Source organism: Podarcis vaucheri (genome assembly GCF_965113315.1).
Source record: "Podarcis vaucheri genome assembly, chromosome: 2".
NCBI classification, from domain to species: domain Eukaryota; kingdom Metazoa; phylum Chordata; class Lepidosauria; order Squamata; family Lacertidae; genus Podarcis; species Podarcis vaucheri.
This window is the reverse complement of record NC_138760.1, coordinates 38,739,570-38,760,661: the sequence shown is the minus strand read 5'-3', so window position 1 is coordinate 38,760,661 and position 21,092 is coordinate 38,739,570. Positions and strand designations below refer to the sequence as shown.

The 21,092-nt window shown below is 40.7% G+C and overlaps 1 protein-coding gene across 1 annotated transcript in view; it reads left to right on the top strand.

Annotated features, from left to right (window-relative positions):
• GRB2 (growth factor receptor bound protein 2) overlaps positions 1–21,092 on the top strand; it is a 49,761-nt gene that overhangs the window by 26,027 nt on the left and 2,642 nt on the right. The window contains exons 3-5 of the mRNA XM_082204699.1: positions 13,778–13,875; positions 17,619–17,741; positions 19,707–19,875. Coding sequence (XP_082060825.1) covers positions 13,778–13,875; positions 17,619–17,741; positions 19,707–19,875 — 390 coding nt within the window. The remainder of the gene's footprint in view (positions 1–13,777; positions 13,876–17,618; positions 17,742–19,706; positions 19,876–21,092) is intronic.

The following is a 21,092-nucleotide window of genomic DNA, read 5'->3' as shown; positions in this document are numbered from 1 at the left end:
AGCTTGGTGTTCAGAACTAGATACTGAGGATATGAATCACATCAGTAATTTTTAATATTCCCTGTATTATGGGGGTGTGGCAAAAGACAGGCGTCTTTCTGACTTTTAAGGCCTGCTACAGATAAACCGGTAAGTGGACTAGAAATTATGACATACAGTGCTGAACATGGGTTTAAGTGGAAATTTACGAGTAAGCGGAGGAGCTAGGGAACAGCAGAATGTGCATTGTTACACTTTTTTCTATGATTTTCTTAGCTGCTTTGTATGTCTCAACTCGAAGAGGAAAATGTGGGTTATATGTTTTACTTTTTTTAAAAAAAGTGACATGATCTCATAGCCTGATTCTAGCTGCACACCAGTTGGTAGTACAGCTGCACTGAGTTTAAGAGTAAATTGATGTGTGTGATTTCAGAATGAGAGATTTAAAAAAATATGTTTAAAAGCTGCTATTGCCTATACGTTTATTCTCTTATTAGGAGTGCCTACTGTTTTTGAGTCTCCGTGATAGTTTTCTAGAGCAAGCACCTCTGTAGTCCATAAGCAATAGCATAATGTTGCATATAGCTTTCCATACCTGTGATTAAACAAGAAAATAACCAACAGGCTCGTTCTGTTATACATAATCTAGGACATTCGTAACCCTCTCCCTGGTGCAAATAGTTATGGACAATACATTCACTTGCATTGATCTCTTATTATGTGTCTCTCCCTTCCTTTCTCCCTTTCCAAAATGAATTTTGATTATAGGATTCTTAGGACACAGGCCTGCCTTTTGCTTAGATTAATTCTGTAGTGCAGTGTTTATACTGATGGCACCTTATCAAAATAGTTCCATTTCTCAATAATGCTAATCTTGCTTGGTAAAGGCACATGCTTTATTTTTGCTCGTTCCCTTCAGGAAACATTCATTTATTTCAAACACTTGAAAATGCATAATTACTGCTCCCTTCATTAGCACACCAGAATTCTGTATGCTGAGTTGATACTTGACCTAGAACACAAAAATGTTTAGCTAGGGTTTCTGTTTTAAAATCATCCTTGGAGGCTTGTGAGTAGCAATATATAGGGCCAGATTCAACTGCCCATTCTGCATACACAGAGAGGGGAGGGGAGATTTTTCCACTGGGCAAGCAGAAATCCTAGTGCTGACAGAACGATCTCCTTGGTGCTACATTGAACTGCACTACATTGAACCGCACTGTTGATCTGCAGGGTTAGTAACCTGCCAATTCATATTGTACTAGTTTGTTATTTGGCAGTTGTATCCATCTTTGAATACGAAAGTTGCTTTAATAATCCAGTTTCTCTGCCAAAGCAGCACTATAGAAGTAAAGGAAAAACATGGGCTACCTCACTTAGAGCATTACAGCATTTCCATAACTAAGGAGGGAAAAACACTAACCTTGGGAAATGATTGAGTTGAAAGAGCTGGAAAAAGTTTTGGAATAGCATAAGAAAAGCATGTTGGTGTTTCTTTGTGTTGGCCCTAATAAAATATGAGCAGCCGTTAAAGCCTACACAGGTTAGGCTTGACAGTGAGCGCCAGTTTTGTGCTTGTACACACAGGGCATTTTTATTTATTGCAGAAGTACTTTGCAGAGCAGATGTGTACAGTGGTGCCCCGCAAGACGAATGCCTCGCAAGACGGAAAACCCGCTAGATGAAAGGGTTTTCCGTTTTTGAGCTGCTTCGCAAGACGATTTTCCCTATGGGCTTGCTTTGCAAGATGAAAACGTCTTGCGAGTGTTCCGATTTTTCCCCACCTCCCCCCCTTTTTCTAAGCTGCTAAGCCGCTAATCCGCTAAGCCTTTAATAGCCACTAAGCCTTTAATAGCGCTAAGCCGCTAATAGGGTTGCTTTGCAAGACGAAAAAACCGCTAGATGAAGAGACTCGCGGAACGGATTAATTTCGTCTTGCGAGGCACCACTGTATATAACGGGTAGGCTGGAGATGGTCTTTTGATCAAATGTTGATAACAAATAGAGTGGAATGAGTGAATATGTACCCAACCCAGTAAAGGTTACTGTGGCATATATTAATTCAACCCTGAAAACATAAGTTATTGCATAATTTGTGTAAAATTCATGATGGGCACTTTCAAGACCAATGTGAAGGACAGGTTTCTGGGCGGCGCTTTATGATTTAAGGGAGAGCTAGAGAGAGGAGGACACAACTAAGATCAGAAAATAACTCTTCCTTGAATCATTATAATCCTGCTCCTCACAAGGCCCAAAAGGTGTCTTTTAAAAAACTTCTCAGTAGTATTAGAAGCTTCTGCGCCATGTAGTAATACAAATCTGTTGGACCACTTTGGAATAAATTCTTTGTATTCTTCCCATTATAGTGAAATTGGGAATGCACCTATAATATGAGCAAAATAGACAGTGAATCTTAACTATTATCATGTCAAACTTGATTGCGCTAGTTGTTAAATTCTTTCTGTAGCTTGAGTTATTGCAGCCCAGACATAAGTCATCAGAGAGCTACTTTTGAGGCATTCGTGCTTCAGGCAGTTCCTGTGAGCTGCCATGCACCAGCTAGGAATGTCGTGTTAGTAAAAAATCTGGGTTGCTTTTTGGCATTAGTACATGTATAACAAGACTTCTCTTTGAAACATTCATAACATATGAATAAAAATTCATAACATTTGAAGAATGCTAAATTATTTCTTACCAACTTTGGAAGGAAAAGCACTGTGGTATACCAGAATGATAGAAGGTTCATAAATATGTGCTTTTTTAAAAAGTAGGGTTAAAAAAAAATCCTATACGAGGGAAGTTTCTTGGCTTGACACTGTTCCAAGAGTGTAAGAAATCACGCCAGCAACTTGGTCAACTTTCTATCTCTATAACTTCTCTTGCAATGTGTGAAAAGTTTCTATATGAGCTTTTATAAAGTTTGACTGGCTGTCATGCTTCTCACCTTATATAAAATCATAATAGAATGAAGGCAAGTTATAAAGTGGATTGCACAGCACAGATGCCCAACATAAAATTAAGATGGTTGCCCAGAAAATGGTCTGAACACACACAGGACTGCTGCAGGACTGACACTTTAAGCTGGCTGGTTGGGGAACCACATGGGAACCATATACAAGGTGTTCTCTGATGCTTAGAGGAAGAGTTTGTTAAATTTGCCTAGAACTGTAAATCTAGAGGTCTGCATTTGTTCTTAGACAGTTCCTTTGCAACCTGGCCATGTCTGGAGCTGTTAAAGCACCATTTCCTTTTCTCACTCCCACTCTCTTCTACCCACACCTGTGTGCTTTTTCTCCTGCAGCCTTTTGATGGATCATATCCCAAATAGCATTTCTAAATAAATGGAAACTGAGTCTTGCGTTTTCCTCTTGGTAAGGCCAGTTCTGCTTGTCAGATGGTTCTCATTGTAAAAGCGCTGCTGGCACTGAGAGGGGCTTATTCTGATTTTCCATAACCACCCCCCAAAACACTTTCCCAGTCCTGAATCCCTTTCATAATGCAGCCCTCCCCATGGCAGCTATTTAAAACTACCTTCAAGTGTCAGCTGTTCCATGTCCCCTGTATTGGCCTGCAGCATGACAGAGCTTCACAGTGGGAGCCTCGCTGCATTTTATGTTAGTACATCAGAAGTAGTTTGCTGCATCAAGCAATTTCCACACAGGAGTACTCAGTGACTCTGAATAGAAGGTGGTGGTCCTTAAAAGTAAGTAGAACTGTAAGTTCTAGGAAGCTGGATAGCATGGACATAAAGATGCAATGATAAAATTGTAATAAAGAAACTCCTGTGAGGGGGCATACAAAATCATATTACTTGTGACCATCCTTTTAATCAACTGATGTACCATAATGGTTGTAGAGATAATATGAACAAGGGCTTTGTGGGCAAAGAAGGAGTCTTGTGATAGAAATTGCTTGCTCTGGACATAGCTATTTACTATAAATCTCTTTAAGTTGTATCCTTGTTTTTGTCATACTTTTGGAACAATTTATTCAGCTACCCATCATCCTTCCTTCCATTTCTTGAGGGAATTAAAAAAATCTTACTGTGTCCATCTTATTGTCCATTATAGATATAAAGCGCCTCTGCATGTTATGATGAGCCACAAATCTCAAAACAGAATGCAGCCTGTCCTTGGCTGAAAATGGGCTAGTGCTGCTGTTGACCTACATTTCACATGCATTTTAATAGAGAAAGCTGTCGCTGGCTGCTTTGAAAGCCTCCTTTGCTGCAGTGTTGTGGATAGCCATCAGTCCCATTTGTTTAAGCCCTTGAGCAAGAAATGAACTTCTCCGATTTGTTTACACCCCCAGTTAATTGTTGGCTTGGTGTTGTCCATGTGGTGGAAGAGGTAGCTGGAAAAGGTCAGAGAAAAAGTGAAGAAGCTGAGATGCAGCAATGCAGTTAACAGACTAAAGCATTGGTGGACTTCAGCAACAATTATTTTAAAATACAGTAATGAACTTCGATTAGAAGTGGATATGCAAATTCTACACTTTGGTAAAGTGGGTATATGTAATCTTCTCTTACTTGTGGTCTGATTTGCTTCTATATGTATGGTCCTTTATTTAATATAATTTTATAGCATCTGATATTAGGATTCATATTTAGATTGTGTGAACTACAGTTCTGAGTTTACTACTGGGTTGTAAAATGATGGCAATATAATTTTAATGTAGTTTAAGACAACTTTTCTTAGGAGTAACTTTGAAGAAATAGAAACAATATTACGCCACTTACTTCCCTGTGGGGCAACAAAATCAACACAAACAAAAACAGAACAAAAAAATAATAATCAAATGTTTTCTCTAACCAAGTCCTACTCAGAGTTGTTGTTGTTTAGTCGTTTAGTCGTGTCCGACTCTTTGTGACCCCATGGACCAGAGCACGCCAGGCACTTCTGTCTTCCACTGCCTCCCGCAGTTTGGTCAAACTCATGCTGGTAGCTTCGAGAACACTATCCAACCTACTCAGAGTAGGCCCATTTAAATAGATAGGCCCAAGTTACTCACTGATATTTGTGTGACAAGTCAATTAGTAAACAATTAATGTGGCTTTAAAATGAAAATTAATGTTCATCAGAACATAGCATTGCTCTTTTAAACTAAGAAAAAGCTTAGCTTATATTTTGTCTCCAAAGAACAGAAGACTGGAAAGATTTCTTTTCTTAGTGCTGGAGTATAGGCAGGTAGTTAATTTTGTGTGCCACAGACTTTTATACCTGCAACATAAGTGAGATCCTACTTTATACGGCTATATGTAGTAAATCTCATTGCAGCTGCTCTTCATGTAATAACATGGGAAGAGACAAAACTTACACAAGGTGAGTATCTTGGCCTTCTGTACTGATCCAGTTGTGCAGGTGGATTTGCAATAAAATTTAGGTCTTCGTCTGTCCCTTTGGAAAAGTAACAGATTAATCACGTTCATGAATTCTTCCTTGTTGGCTTTGCTGTTTGTTAAATAAACTATGCCAGACATAGTTCAGCTATCTTTTCACTACATATAAGAACCCCATGCTTCCCCCCCCCCCAAAAAAAATTATCTGTCCTTTTGTTTAGCTACAGTATAGCAAACCTCTGAAAAAAAGGATTTACATAAAGCAGTGTTTAGACTCCTTTCCTTGAGCTGCAATTCCGTGGCATACTTGATCTTTGTTGATGACCATATGGCATGATTTTGTGCTTGAATGCAAGCTTAGGGTTGGGTGTATCAGCCAGTCACTTGTAATGAATACCACTTCTGCTTGGTTTCCGGAAGGAAAGTCTGCATTGAAATATATGATATGATATTCAGCCAAGAAGAAATGTAAATTTCTGTTGTATAAACATTGTAAGATTTATCAGTCTTAGTGGGTCCTCCTAGTTTAATGTCAGACAATGCACGCTGTTGCAGATTGCCTTTTTGACCAAGGAGCTGGCAAAACATGTTTACTTGCTTTTGCGGGTCGGGTGGGGGGGCAGTAAACCTTGAAAAGCTGCTTATTCTCGGAAATTGGCCTGTTATCCCTGTCAAGCTTCTCGGTTGTCTTGGAATGGAGTGATTAGGCAAGACCCCAGCTGTATATGTGTGAGGTAGATTATGGTAATCGTATTATTCTCATCTCATTCCGTTAAGTGTTCTAGGTTTAGAGAGAACTCCCTGCTTTAACCCCTTCTTCAATAGCTGTGAAAATAGTGATAGCTGGAAATAACAAAATTAGGGTACGCTTGCTGTCAGGGGTTCAGGAGCAGAGACGCAGAGAAGGGAGGAAGCAGAGAGCGAGGGGGAGGAATCCGAAGGGAAAATGAGTGATGATGACGACCCGAGATCTCCAAGCCTAAGCAGTGAGTCAGAGGACTCCCAAAAGGGAGCCCCAGTGAGCAGAGCAAGGGGGGGATCCGGGGGGACACCCCAGGAGGAAGGGAACAGAGGAGATTCAGAGAGTAGCAGCTGGAAGTCGGGACCCACGCTCATAACTGAGGGCGGCAGCAGCTGGAAGTCGGGACCCACGCTCAAGACTGAGAGCAGCAGGGAGGAAGGTAGCCAGGCATCGGGTTCCGGAGGCTGTCAGCAGGAGGGAGGGCACGAGTCAGGGGTGGTCACGCCCTCCTCAGAGAGCGAGGCAACGGTTAAGAGGAAAGTAGAGAGTTGGGCGCGCGCGCCAAGTTCAAATGCAGCGGAAGCTGGAGCAGTAAGCAGCCCGGAGAGTGAGCCAGGTCCTAAAGCCCGCCGCAAGGAGGCAGAAGGATCAGGGGGGTCAGCGTCAGAGGAGAGTAGAAGGGAGGAGGCCCAGGGGGGCAGAAGGACCCAGAGACGTAGGGAGAGGCGAAGGAGGTGGAGCAAGGCTAGGGTATTAAGCTGGTGTGCAAGAGGCGGGGACTCAGACGGGTCTTCGCCGACCTAGGGCAGAAGGTGTAGAGCTGCACGCTGCAGTTCGGAAATGAAACCTGTAACTTAATAAAGACTCTTATAAAGTGAACGCTGGCGGACTTGGTCCTATGTGAGCTGGGACTGGGTGGCAGCCCTGACACTTGCTTTTTCAAAATACAGACTGGTAAGCCAGCCTCCCTTTTTTGGTAAGCTCATTTTTACGTCCTTTGTAAGTTGTGTTAGCTAAAAGAAATCTTAACAGTTAATATGGACAAACCTCATATTGAGCGATGTTGGATATCTATTGGAATATTCTGTTAATGCAGTTCCGATGGAGCATTTTATATCACTTTTTAAATAATAAGACTATGTAAGCCAAAATGTTTGAGCTCAAGTATGTGTCCTGATTTTTGAAGAGTAGGGAGGAAGCTTGAGCATACTCTTTTTATTACTGGTTTCGCCCCAGTATACCTGAAGGAGCGTCTCCACCTCCATCATTCGGCCCGGACACAGAGGTCCACTTCTAAGGGTCTTCTGGTTGGTTCCCTCACTGCAAGAAGTAAAGTGACAGGGAGCCAGGCAGAGGCCTTTGCAGCAGTGGTGCCCTCTCTGTGGAATGTCCTCTCATCAGAGGTCAGGGAAATAAAGAATTACACAACTTTTAGAAGACCTCTGAAGGCAGTCCTGTTCAGGGAAGTTTTAAATGGCTGACATTTTATTATTTTTTATATTTTGCCAGTAGCCGCCCAGAGTTGCTGGGCAAACCCAGCCAGATGGGCAGGGTATAAACAATAAAAATATTATCATTAGTATTATTAGTTTGTCTTGGTCAAATATACAAATTTTTAGATTGTCCTAAGTTTGTAAAACACAGTATTTTGACTGAGCCCTTATAAAGCAGGGTAGGTGAACTTTTTTTCAGCCTGAGGACCACATTGAAAGTTGACCACTCCAATGAGGGCTTTATGCCCTCTGTCACAAAAAACAGCTCCCTGCTTCCCACCATTGCAGTGGTGTGATGAAGGGCATTGTATTTTGTTGTTCACAGATCTTTTGGTGAAGAGTAAAAGGCAGCATTTCCACTCCTCTCCATTGCAGTGTTGTAGTAGGGAGGAAGATACTTCCTTCTTCCTTTCCTTGCAAATGTGTTCCTTCCCTTTTTGTGCACTAGCACATCAGCACACAACAGGAAGAAGAGGAGCTTTTTGCAAAGTCAGGAAGAGATGCCTTTCAGAAGGTATCAGTCGGTTTGGTGGTCCGTTTAAAATGGCTTGGTGAGTTTGCTCTTGCTTGTGGATTTGCCACCCTTGTCTTAAAAAAAAAAAATAGATCAAAGGAGAAAACAGTAGCATCAGTAGTTTTTTCCGCATGCATGTCTTTGAAGCGTTACATGTATGTCATTGTCATGACCAAAGAGTTGTTTACTTCATACAGTTTTGTTTCACAGTTAAAACTAGGTCAGCAATATAGTCCCATGCCTCTTGAGCAATGGCTCTTTAGAGCCATGTTTGAGGGTTTACAGAAGCTGCGTTTAGTGGCAAAGCATGAATTGTCTTTGGTAGTTGCTTGGTGACATTAAGGGGAAATGGCTGGAAAGAGGCAGGGATATAGAAAGAACACATAAATTAGTCGATGGATAAACAAGCTCTTCACGTGGTTGTGCAAAGAAGATTATCATCAATGTCATCTGAAAGACGAATCAGATCAAAGTCGCTTATATTGGCATGACCAATTTCAAAAGTTGTGCCAAAGCATATGGAAAAGACAAATGCCTAAGAGCAGGGGTGGGGAACCTCTGGCCTGTGGGCCTAATTAGTCCTGGCCTGGGTCCCAGAATATGTGACACTGGGTGTGGGGCAGAACACAGCTCCAAAAGAGCCAAACAAGCACCTTTTGAAGCTTCATTCTCAACTGATTAGCATTGACAGCACACCTTCTTCATAGAGGTTCACTGTATCATCTGATCCGCAGTTACAGCTCGCCCCTTTGAAGGTGCCACATGATGTCAGTTAATGTATCTCTTTACTCTTCTCTACATGTGTCCACTAAATGCAGCTTCTATAAATCCTCAACCATGGTGCTCCCCGCCCCAATTAAAGTTGACCCATACTGGTGGGGAAGGCAAGTATCAGCCATTGGCCAGATCCAGTTTCCAACCCCACCTAAGAGTTCTGAAGGTGCCGAGAAGGTAGATAGAGCTAGATTAGTCCCATTATCACATTCTTACATATTTGATCAGTGTCAGTTCCTGATTTGGTTACAGGAAGCTGAGTGTGGTAATGGTATCTTGGTTTTAAGTACACAGTGTTTTTGCTGAGAATTCTCAACCTCATTAATGTTGAGCAGAAGTGGTAATCCCCATAATGCAATACTATGATAGTAATTCTAGTAGGAAGGGAAGGGGGAGAAGGCATTCAGACTACCAAACTTGGGAATGGTGGGAATGAATTTTAAGAATTTGTGTACTGAGTTTAAAACAAAGGTTTAAGAACTTTAAAGATAATAGAAACTGATGAGCTTTTTAGTACCTGTATTTACCCTTAAGTTCTAGTTGGGTCCGTCTGTAATGCATGGCTAACACTTATATTGCGTTGTTGTTGTTGTTTAGTCGTTTAGTCGTGTCTGACTCTTCATGACCCCATGGACCAGAGCACGCCAGGCACTCCTGTTTTCCACTGCCTCCTGCAGTTTGGTCAAACTCATGCTGGTAGCTTCGAGAACACTGTCCAACCATCTCGTCCTCTTGTCATCCCCTTCTCCTTGTGCCCTCAATCTTTCCCAACATCAGGGTCTTTTCTAGGGAGTCTTCTCATGAGGTGGCCAAAGTACTGGAGCCTCAGCTTCAGGATCTGTCCTTCCAGTGAGCACTCAGGGCTGATTTCCTTAAGAATGGATAGGTTTGATCTTCTTGCAGTCCATGGGACTCTCAAGAGTCTCCTCCAGCACCATAATTCAAAAGCATCAATTATTCTGCGATCAGCCTTCTTTATGGTCCAGCTCTCACTATATTGCATAGAAAGTATAATAGAAGCATGTTCAAATGACTGCAGGGCTGGGGGTCCACATCACCTTGCTTTATGAAGGGGCTGTGCCATTCTACATTATAATGAATTTATGTGGTCTGTAACTCAGCTGCCTGGGGGGAAAGCACCAGCTTTGTACATCCCAGCTGCAGACTTCGTTAAGTTTCTAGCAACCAAACAATTGACAATCACAGCGGCCTGGCATGTTCGTTTATTTTCCCAGCAGGAACTTGGGAAGAGCAGCAGGAAGAGATTGAGGTGAACAAGAAGATGTGCCAGGCCAGTCACCCAGGTGAAAAGGAAAGGGGCTAACACTTCTACTTTACTTTAAACCTCGCACTCTGACACTTGTAATGCTTTTAGCAGATACCAATGTAAGCACAAGTTAGGTTTCGATTAAATTTAGACCAGCTCTGGCCTAATTTTGTGTCATGAGAAAGTTCTTGAGGTTTTTACAAAATAGACTGGAAGCTTGTGCACACATTTGAGGTTGATGTAAACAAAAAGGGAGGCTGTTGGGTTTTTAATACAGTGGTACCTCGGGTTACAGCCGCTTCAGGTTACAGATGCTTCAGGTTACAGACTTTGCTAACCCAGAAATAGTACCTCGGGTTAAGAACTTTGCTTCAGGATGAGAACAGAAATCGTGCTCCGGCGGCGTGGCAGCAGCAGGAGGCCCTATTAGCTAAAGTGGTGCTTCAGGTTAAGAACAGTTTCAGGTTAAGAATGGACCTCCAGAACACATTAAGTTCTTAACGCAAGGTACCACTGTATAAGTAGCAGCAGTTTGCTGCTAAATGGTGCTCAGAGGTGGGAGGAAACAGGAATATACCAGGATATAACACGTGTAATTTGAAGAGTAAGGAAAAACTACCAATGGTAAATAACTCAAAAATATAGCACTGTATGTACTTACTAAGCTATAACGTAGTTGCAAGTTTGGGCCCTGAGCAGACATTCAGAATTGGAAATGGGGAGCTGCTGTATATATATTACTAGGATGTACCTAAGTATGAACTGATACGTATGTTCCCTGAATAAATGCTGTATTCCTCAGTTTCACTGTTAAATGTAGATTGAGCTGCAAATAAGGAAGGATGTTCAGTCTTCTGTTTCCTTGATAACATCCTGAGTGCTGTAGCTAGTTAGAAGGGGCTGGTGCTCTCAGACTGCTCACTGCACTCGCAGTAAACGCAGCTCTTTGTCTCAGAATGTTCTGCTTCCTCTTTTTAAGAATTTTTCTTTTTCTTTTGGGGTGGAAGCTCATGGGAGTTAGCATGCATCTATGATGAGGGCTGAGCTGCTTAAAAGAACGACTGGCTACACTAAAAGATTAATAAAGTGGCACATGTGAGTGAAAGGAGCAGACAGAAATGAAACAGTGAATGGCTTTTTGGTTTGGTTTGTAATATCCAGGACAATGCATGACTCTAAAGAGAAGCAGTCAGAAGCTAAATGACTGGTTCTGATTTTCCCCAAGGGGTAATAGCTAAATATTTAATTGTAAATTTCTTTTCTGTTACTATCCCCTAATACATTCTCAAGTTCTGTAGTGTAAGCAAGGATATTCTGTGCATTTCAGCTTTTTGTCTAGCTTAGTCCCAACAAACCATTTACTCTGATCGTTAATGAAGTAGAGAAACTACAGACAGAATATAGTGTATACCATTTAACATTATTGTGATGTTTCAGAGGCAGCTTTGAGATTCCCTAAATATTTTCAGCGTTGGTAATATTTCCGCGTAGGTTGTCTTCCATGTAGGAAAAATATTATATGTTCACACCCGTCTGTCTCAGGAGACAATAGAGGAGTGCTTCTTTGGAGGCAAAGTCAAACTATTTGTTGAAAGGTTATAGTGCCTGCTATGGCTGTAGAGACCAATAGGGGAGCAACATGTTTTGTTGCAGCTGGAGCAGATGAAGGCATTCAGTTGTGCTGCTGCAGATGCACCATGGCATTTCTTATCTCTGTGCTCCTCCCAGCAGTCAGTCCTCCTCTGGTTGTTGCTATGGATGCACAACCTGTCTGTCTCCAGGCTCTGTGGTGGTCTATAAGGGGTTCCCACACGGCGGGGATTGGGGTTGATATTGCCAGCCTTCATGTTCACACATGAGCAACACTACATAATCAAAGCCTTTGGGCCTAAAATTAACAGAATTAGTGTGTTTTTGATGCTGTCTGAATGATAACACATTTAATCAGATGATCTCACTGTGGTGAACCTGGGCAATGCAGAAAATATATTATGCTTTGGAGGTTTTGGTGGTCTTTGCAGCAAAAAGGTTGATTTGAAGAACAAGCCACCACTTGGTTATGCAGGAACAGGGGAAGAGTGTCCCCAGAACCCTTTAGTAGGGTGCACCAGCACAGTGCTTGTTTACATGAAACCATAGTTAATTTAAAACTGTGATTTAATGTGGTGTGGAAATTGGGCCATTGTCTAGTTTGGCCTGAGAATCTCTTGTGATTTTTCAAGCTATTGCAGAAAAAGCTGTCTTTTCTGTTTCCATGGAGACAGCTGGGCGTGAATTGATAAGAGTTTTCTTATCAAACTAGGAATCTGACAGGCTGCAGTCCAGAACTCTCTTACTATTACTGTAATAGGAGGCTAGATACAGACTTAAGGCCATTGCATAGCAGTCTCGGTTCATGTGTAGCTGCTAAAAATATCCTTCCTCTCAAGCACAAATGTTCTAGCATAAAAGAAACAGTTGCTTTACTTCCCATCAATTTGGTTAGATTAATTACTGACTTGGCTTTCAGCTCTGCAGGAATTTTCACTTCACATCTAGTGTCTACAAAGAGAAGTTCTTTTCCTAGATTGATGAAAATGTTTGGCTTCCAGATTTCTGCTGATGCAGTGCATTTTTATATAGGGAAGCTTTATTCTGTTTTATATCTCTGTTTGAGAAATGGTATAGAGTATGGCATGTGTGGACACAAGTGTTTGCTATACCATGTAAATATTAACAGGAGGTCTGAAATCATTAATTAATTACTGCAATCAGCTAAACTTACCAGATTTAAAATGAGCATATTAAGCAGACTTTAGAGTTGTGCCCTGTGAAGTTGTGTTTAGTGTTTATGTCTTAATTGTTTACTATCTGTGTTCATTGCTACTCTTATTATGTGACTATTCAATAAAAAGGCCCTCTTTAAATTTTCATAGAAATATACAGTATTGTGTTTCTTATTCCATAGAAGCAAATTAGCTAATAAACAAAGCATCTAAATTAGATGTCACTATCCCTTCAGTTGGAGTACATCAATTTGGGAAGAGCTTGTCACATGTCTAGAGACAAGGTTGGACTATTCTTTTATTTACAGCAAGGGCCACAAATGTGTGTGGAGTTCTGCTTCATCTGTGGAAACATCCATGTTCCTTTTTGGATGATACAGACCCCCAATGAAAGTCAGAAGTGTGAGCTGCTTTAAGACTTGAAAGAGCTCTTAAGGCAATCTTAATAGGAGAAGGGGATCAAATACAAAGCTGATTGAAGGGTAAATTTAAAAAGAAACCAGTTATAGGATTTCAGATTTGAAGTACACAGTACAATTCAACAATGGCTGTAATAGACTATAAAATAGCTTTATGTAGATCATGTGATGGATTTTTAAAGGTAATAGAGCTTAGCATTGGATGGAGCTGACATACCAGTGCCTGGTCCTCCTAGGAGACAAAATACATGCTCTCTATAACACAATTAATTCCATATTTCATAGCGAGTGTCAGAATATGCCTTGACTTTGAAATGTCTACAGAATGTAGTTTGACTTGGTATAATTTACTTTTCAGCTACTGGAGTAGGGTAAGAGTGCTTTGAAACTATCTGGCTTTTCATAAAGTAAGCTTAAATCAGAGTATATCAACATCATGCTATCCTGAAATGTAAATTTGTGTTTCTTTAATCCCCTCCCCCCCAGGTTTTGAACGAAGAATGTGATCAAAATTGGTACAAGGCGGAACTCAATGGCAAAGATGGCTTCATTCCCAAAAATTATATTGAAATGAAACCACATCCGTAAGTAAAGTACCATGACTTCTGTGTGTGACATTATGCTTAGGGCCAAATTCTGGCCAAGCTCACTTGCAGTTGTGGTAGTTGTCAATGCAGGAAGGATATCTCTGGAAAACTTTTTCATTCCCATGAGAGCCATCAATCCTCTGACCATATTTTGTACGGCAGGGATGCCATCAATGCAGGGGTTGTAGTGGCAGTTGTTGACATTGGCAGCAACAAAGTGGATCATGTGAACTGCATTCCCACTCAGTACACTCACTGTGAGTCTTGCAAAATCAACAGTAAAGCCCAGGTTGTTGGCTTTTGTTGCAGTTTGAACTAGACAGGCTTCACCCAACATAACATTTGATTCTGCTGTAGTAATAGTAAGGCTTTAACTGTTCAAAAGGAAACCTTTGCGAATAGTACACACTTCTTTAGTGTAAAATTATTTCCTGCCTGTTTTCCCCTTCACGAAAAAGATTCTTTTTCTTGGTGAACTTACTAAAAATCTTTGTATATTCTATACTAGATGTGTGGTCCTTACTAGTCAGTATTTCCTGTAAAATATTACCGCTGACAGCTTATTAAATGTTTAGTTCTTTCTTTCCATTGATAGCAGGCAATCGTTCACTATATTAAGTACTACATGGTCTCAATACTGAGGATATGTAATGAAGACAAGTTCCTGTTCACTAAGCTGTGTATACACATTCTGTTGCCAGCAGCACAAGCCCTATGCCGAGAAACTTACACAGTATTCTTTGTAAAATCTCATCCCTGTAACCCTTTCACTAAACAATAGTTCCAATTGAAATCTAATTTTGAAACCCACCTTTGCCATTCATTCTCAGGTTTTGGGGCTTATAGTTTTCCGGTTTTGCGCCATCTCAACAAATACTTCTAATTCTTCTAGTCTGCAGGCTACCCTTTGTCATCCTTTCCATGCAGACCTTTCCACTCATTTCTACTTTCTCACTTGCTCCCTTCTTGAAGAGAGATAACAGAAGCAAAAACCTGTCCTAAAGAGCTTACAATCTAAACAGGGGCAAGGTTAATAGGAGAGGACTTTGTGCAAATCTAGTCATAGTTACTTAGGCTTAATTTCAATATAGGGTCATTCTAAGGCTGCCAGCCAATTAAAGAATTTTACTGTATTAATCATCACTGTTTCAAGCAGTCAACTGGTCGGATTTGAATTTTTTTATGTTTCCCAAAACTTCAGTATACAGGTGTCTGTTTGAGACACTGAATGAAATTTCACAAATGTAGGAAGCAAACAAGCAAGAATAAACCTTGGCTACAACTTGTGGTTGGTGAGCAGAGAGCTTAACCATGAGTCCCAGTTTGGAGAACATGTTACACCAAACCTTGGCTTAGCTCAACATTGGGCATCAATAAAAAGAAATGGAAAAGTGTGAAGCGACTGCAAGCTCTTCTCTAGGAATTCACATGGTCACATAGTTTTGCTAACAAGACTTTAGGGTCATATTCTAAGGCCCTTTTCACTGCTGGGGCTCCAGTTGTAGAATGCCTTTTCTGTAAAGACTCACTGGGCACCTATTTGGTATTCTTATTGGCACTAGGACCTTATTTGCCCTTTCTTTTCATCTTAAAATATTTGAGTGTTTTATTTTTGGGTTTGTTTGTTTGTTTGTTTAAAAAAACACTTGTTTTAATGTCATTCATTTTATCTTGGGACTCAGCTACACAGCTACAAATAAAACGTTTTAAATATGTTGTAAAGTGCATTATACAAATGTGTCACTAGGTAGCGACAGTTTAAAAAACTATTTTCACTGCTTTTTTTATATGTGTGTAGATTCCACCTTGGTGTTAAGCTGTTGCTGGATTTATTCTGTTTTGGAAGTTGTGTTTTCCCCTCTTAGGGTTATCTATAACAATTGCCTCTTGATATTTTTAAGGACTACAGATCCCCAACACCTTACCTCAGGATAGCTCTGGTTATCAGGAGGAATGGCCTTTAGGCATTACAAGTTGGCAAAGAGAGTTGCCCTGTTAAAAGAAGTTGAACACATTACACAATCAGTGCAGCTTACTTTGTCCATTAGTAAACAGCAATGTTTGGTTTTGAATTGGTTGACTGCTGTAATAAGGAAGCATGCTTCAATTACATTCTATTGATACGTTTCGCATGTGAATGTGAAACATATTGCGCTCTCAATAACATGGCTCCATGGTGACTGGCCGCAAACATTTTCAGAGGCTGAAATTGTGGTTGCTGAGTTTCTGAGGCAGAAACCCACGGCAACGTGTACATGGAAAGGGAGAAATGAAACCTTGCGAAGACACTAGCCGTGAACTGCAGACCTGCAAGTGCACTTCGGCTTTTGTTTTCTTGTAGACGTTGCTAACAGTTTGGGATGTAGTTTTCTGACCAAACCCGACAATGCAGGCAGTCAAGAATGCATGCAGAGATCTGCACATAATGTAAACTTACAGACCATGCTTCTTTTGTCTGAATCACTACTGTGCTTACAGAAAAGTTCTGTCTAGTTCTGGAAGAATAAGCCATATAATGCAGCCCCAATATAAAACTAAAGTTGGTTTTGTGGCAATTCCAATACTATATCTGACATATGAAAGTGGAATCAGAAGATGAACAGATGCAGCTCTCGTGACATAAGTCTGGGAATCAATCCACCAGCCTTGTGTGTTTCCCATTGCTTCCGGCAAGAGCCAGATTTTTCTAACTACTAAGAAGTATCAGTGACAAGTGTTTAAGTTATTGACAGATCTTGCAATGGAAAGCACAGAGAGGCATTAATGCAACATTTGTGAAGTGCTTTCTAGTGTTTGAGGCACTTAACGTGCACTATCTAGTAATCCTTACAATTCTATAAAGTCAGTATTATCCCCCATATTGCATTTGGGGGGCAGAGGACTGAGGCTGAGAAGGAGGCTTGCCTAAATCCAAGTCATGACTTCATGACATAGGCAAACATTTCTGATTTCAAACTTCCTTACTTGTAGCAGAGTCTCCTTTAGCCACCATACCACATTGTCTCTTAAGTGTTTGAGATGGGTTTGTGTGATCTACCTTCCAAAATGGTTTGCAATGTGAATAGTCCTAAAGGCACTTGTAAACTTAAACTGTGTTCCCCCAAATGCCATTAATCATGGGGGCTTATATTCAGTATATGCAAAACAAAGCTTTCCTAGGTAGCAACTATAGCTGGCACCCATAAAGCAGAGTTGCAAAATGATGCAAAATCCTATCTGCCCTAATAGTCACTATGCTGGTTTTGCTAAAAGTAGAGTGTGTGTGGTTTATTTCAATGGGAATGCTTGCTGTCGGGAATCTGAAGTAAAGAAATTAAATCACTACAAATAATTTTAAAGGATGGGAGAAGTTCCCTAAGAATCTATAACTTGTTAATCCTGAATCTCATTGTTTCAGCCAAATTCTCTTGCCTCTCTTCCTATAATGCAGTGGTTAAAAGCCTTGAAAATGGCAAAAATTGTTAAATCAAGAGACGTTGAGGAAATTGACTTTAAAAAAAATTAAAAATTAAAAAATGAAGTGGTATCTATTACTTACTGGAACTTGATATTATTTATGTAATCTCCAGTTTTATATCACTCCAGTCTTTAAAATTACTTTTTAAAAACATTATTTAAGTGCAGCCTCGTGGAACAGTTCAATTGATTATACCTGTCAGATTACTTCCCAGCTATGAACATATCCAAACTTGCCTTTTTGGAGTTTGAATTATGCTTAATTTTCAACTGTGTTTGCACAGGTGGTTTTTTGGGAAGATCCCCCGAGCAAAAGCTGAGGAGATGTTGGGCAAACAGAGACATGATGGTGCCTTCCTCATAAGAGAGAGTGAGAGTGCTCCCGGGGACTTTTCTCTCTCCGTCAAGTAAGTGTTGCATTATAGTTGGTTGATAAACATGTTCTGCACTTAAACTGCAGGTGAAATAAGCCTATTTGAATTATTCTTATTTCTGCTATAAAATATAGTCCTTGTTTCCCTGACTACAAAACTTGGAAATGTTGGTGCAGTAACTTCATATATGGGGGCGCTTATTGGTTGTCCTGCTTTCTCTTCTCTTCTCTTCTCTTCTCTTCTCTTCTCTTCTCTTCTCTTCTCTTCTCTTCTCTCCCTCCACCCCTGACCATCTTGCTTTTTAGTGCTTTCCTTCTCGAACCTCAGGCATTTTGCAATTAGGGCTGGTAAAGTTGTAAAATGCTTTTCAAATATATAGAATCCTTCATAATACCCTAGGGAAATCACTGTTAACTCCAGGATTCTACACTTTTTAAGGGTCTTTGTGTTCATTGATTTATCACCCGAATCTCTCATCTCTGAAGGTATCCTTCAGCAACTTGCATGTTTCCAAATAAGGTGCTGTTTCCACCTTGGCTCTAATCGCCTTTTGTAAATAGGTTCTGTTGTTTCCTTTATATCAAATAAAAATAATTATTAAACTCTAGCTACATGAATTGATACTGTACAACTAGAAAACCACATGTACCTTGCTGAGTCCTTCTGCATAGCTTTGCCCTTCCAAACGCTACCATGCAATCTACTCAAATTGTAAGGGGAGAGGCATTCTTGACTATCCAAGTATGTAGAAGTTTGGTGCTTTTGTTCTAGACTCTGTGAATAGTCCTCAAGTGTTTCTTTCAGTCGTCTTCTCCTACATTGTAATAGATCAGCTTTGGTACAAATGAAAACCTGATGGGAATATCAAACCAAGATATTAATAGAATGTTCATTCTAATAGTTTATTATACCTTTACTATAAAACCAGCATATGTATTTATTAACACTGGTAATCAGTGACACATGCTGACTTCTCATAGCACAGTACTGCCACCTATCGTTCAAGAATCACTGAAATCCATATTTGCCTAGAACCAACAATAGGTCCTGTTAGCTTAGAGAGAGAGAGAAAATACTCAGTGCCTGCCTCGCTGGCATGGATTAACATTGTGCCTCACTTCATGTCAAAGGAAAGTGGCTAACTCACCTAATTATCTGAAGCCTCAGATGTCATTCCCATTGACTATTAGGGTGAAAGCAAGAAACGCCTATAACCTGTAGTTAATATTGAGCAGAATTATTTGCAGGCATAGTGGCCACTTCTGAGGGCAATAAAGCCTGCCAAATTTCAGGCATAGCCGCAAGGCTTTCTATGTGAAATGCCTTTAAAGTGTGAAATTTATGTTAAGGGTTTGATATGCTTGTGTTTGGATGAACATAATATACAATGTAGAAATGCCCCCAGATACGTTCCCTGCAAAATTTCAGAAGGATAGATGCAGGGGTTAGGGAGTTACAAATGAAAAACAATATTTAACGTCTTTAAAAAAAAAAAATCTGCTCAGTTTGCACCAAGGCCACAGAAAGTGCAAAGTTTATTATGTTCTTTTGGTATCCTATATCAAAAGGATATAGATTGGAAATAAGAGGAGAGTCCTGGTAAAGCCATTCCCTGCTTGAAGCTAGAACTGTCACTTACAGGCACCCTTCCTCTCCTGCCTCCTCTCCTATTCTCTGCCTGGAGTTTACCATTTATGGAAGGCTTAAGCGAGGTTATTAAGAACCCTCCCAAGATTCCAGAGCCTTGGAGCTAGCCTGCTTCACCTTGGGCCACCTCTGATCCAGTCTGTCTTGGGATTCTGAAGAAGTCCAAATATCTCCAAAGAACTGAGTCCTTTCCTTGGACTCATGCCTTGTCTGAGACTAATGCTCGACTGTTAGCCTGTGTACGTGCAAATGTTTGCTTTAGCAACAGCAGACAATAGTACCTGTCATGCATTGGCATACACATTAGAAGAATAAATAAAAGCCTGAACATGTTCTTCTCTTTCTATTTAGATTTGGAAATGATGTGCAGCACTTCAAGGTGCTTCGAGATGGGGCTGGCAAGTATTTCCTCTGGGTGGTAAAGTTCAATTCTCTGAATGAGTTGGTAGACTATCACAGATCGACCTCTGTCTCCAGGAATCAGCAGATATTTCTTCGAGACATTGAGCAGGTGCCTCAGGTAAAGGAGCATGAGTGGAGTTCTGCCTCATTTCCATCTTCAAATGTTCTATATTATTCAATAATAACCTTACGCAAATCTGTGTTTTAGGGGATTTTACAGTTTGGAGTATAAGCACAGTTCTAATACCTGCTATATATTTTGGAGCATTCTTTGTCCACTGTGTATTTAGCCACCTCTTAAGATATTGTAAGCAAATTTTGCACGATGGTTCCTGAGATCAAGGAGCAAGTTTTCATCTCTTTTGGGATACAAATGGGCACCATTCTGAATCAAGATGGCAGACTCCACTTTTCAAAACTGCACTGATACTTTGGTTTCTTAGAATTCCTGAGCAAGGCCGGGTATGAGGCTGCCGGTTTATAGTATTTGTTACTACAGTGCCTTTCTTTCTGGCTAAGGATACCACACTTAGAAAATGTACAAGCCTCCCTTTGTTATAAGGCTTCCAGGCTGTTGTGCATATTACACACACGCACACAGAAACTTGATTTTAAAAATAATTAGCAGCAACAACACCGTCAATACTGTCAAGCAGAAGACTGAAATAAAAAGATCCATGTGGTGGTGGGTTGCCCCATGTGGGTTGTCCCATCCCACACGATTGCCTATGGCCTCCTGCCACGGTAGAGGCTACAGTAGTGAGAACTGGGCAGAGAATTTCCTTATGTGAGGCTTCATTTTGCTCTCATTAGCACTGGTTGCAATTCAGTTTGCTCAAATGTTTGGATGAATAAAAGAAAAAACAACCACCACCACCAATTATCAAAAGTTGACACAAGGTGAACTTCCTGGGGGAGGCTGTTCCAAATAGGCGGTTCTGCAGCCGATAAGGTGGTATCGCCACCCACCTAACTTTGAATGGTAGGAAGCAAAGTTGCATCTCTGAAGGTGAACACAGGATATGGGAAATCTCACGTGGAAGTAGAAGGTTGTCCTTCAGATAACCAGCTCTCAAGTCATTTAGGGCTTTAAACAGCCAGTGTTTGGAACTGTTTATAGCTTGCTCTGGATACTACTGAGATCTACTGTTTGCAGTCTCTGAAAAGTTTGCAAAGGCAGCCTCTCATACAGTGCTTTGCAGTAATCCAATAGGGTACCCTCCAAACATTGAACTGCAACTCTCACCAATCCATTGGTCAAATATAACGGGGGTTGTATTTCACATTGGCTACTCCTGCAGGAGTCTAATCTCAAGCTTGCCAGTACATGGGTAG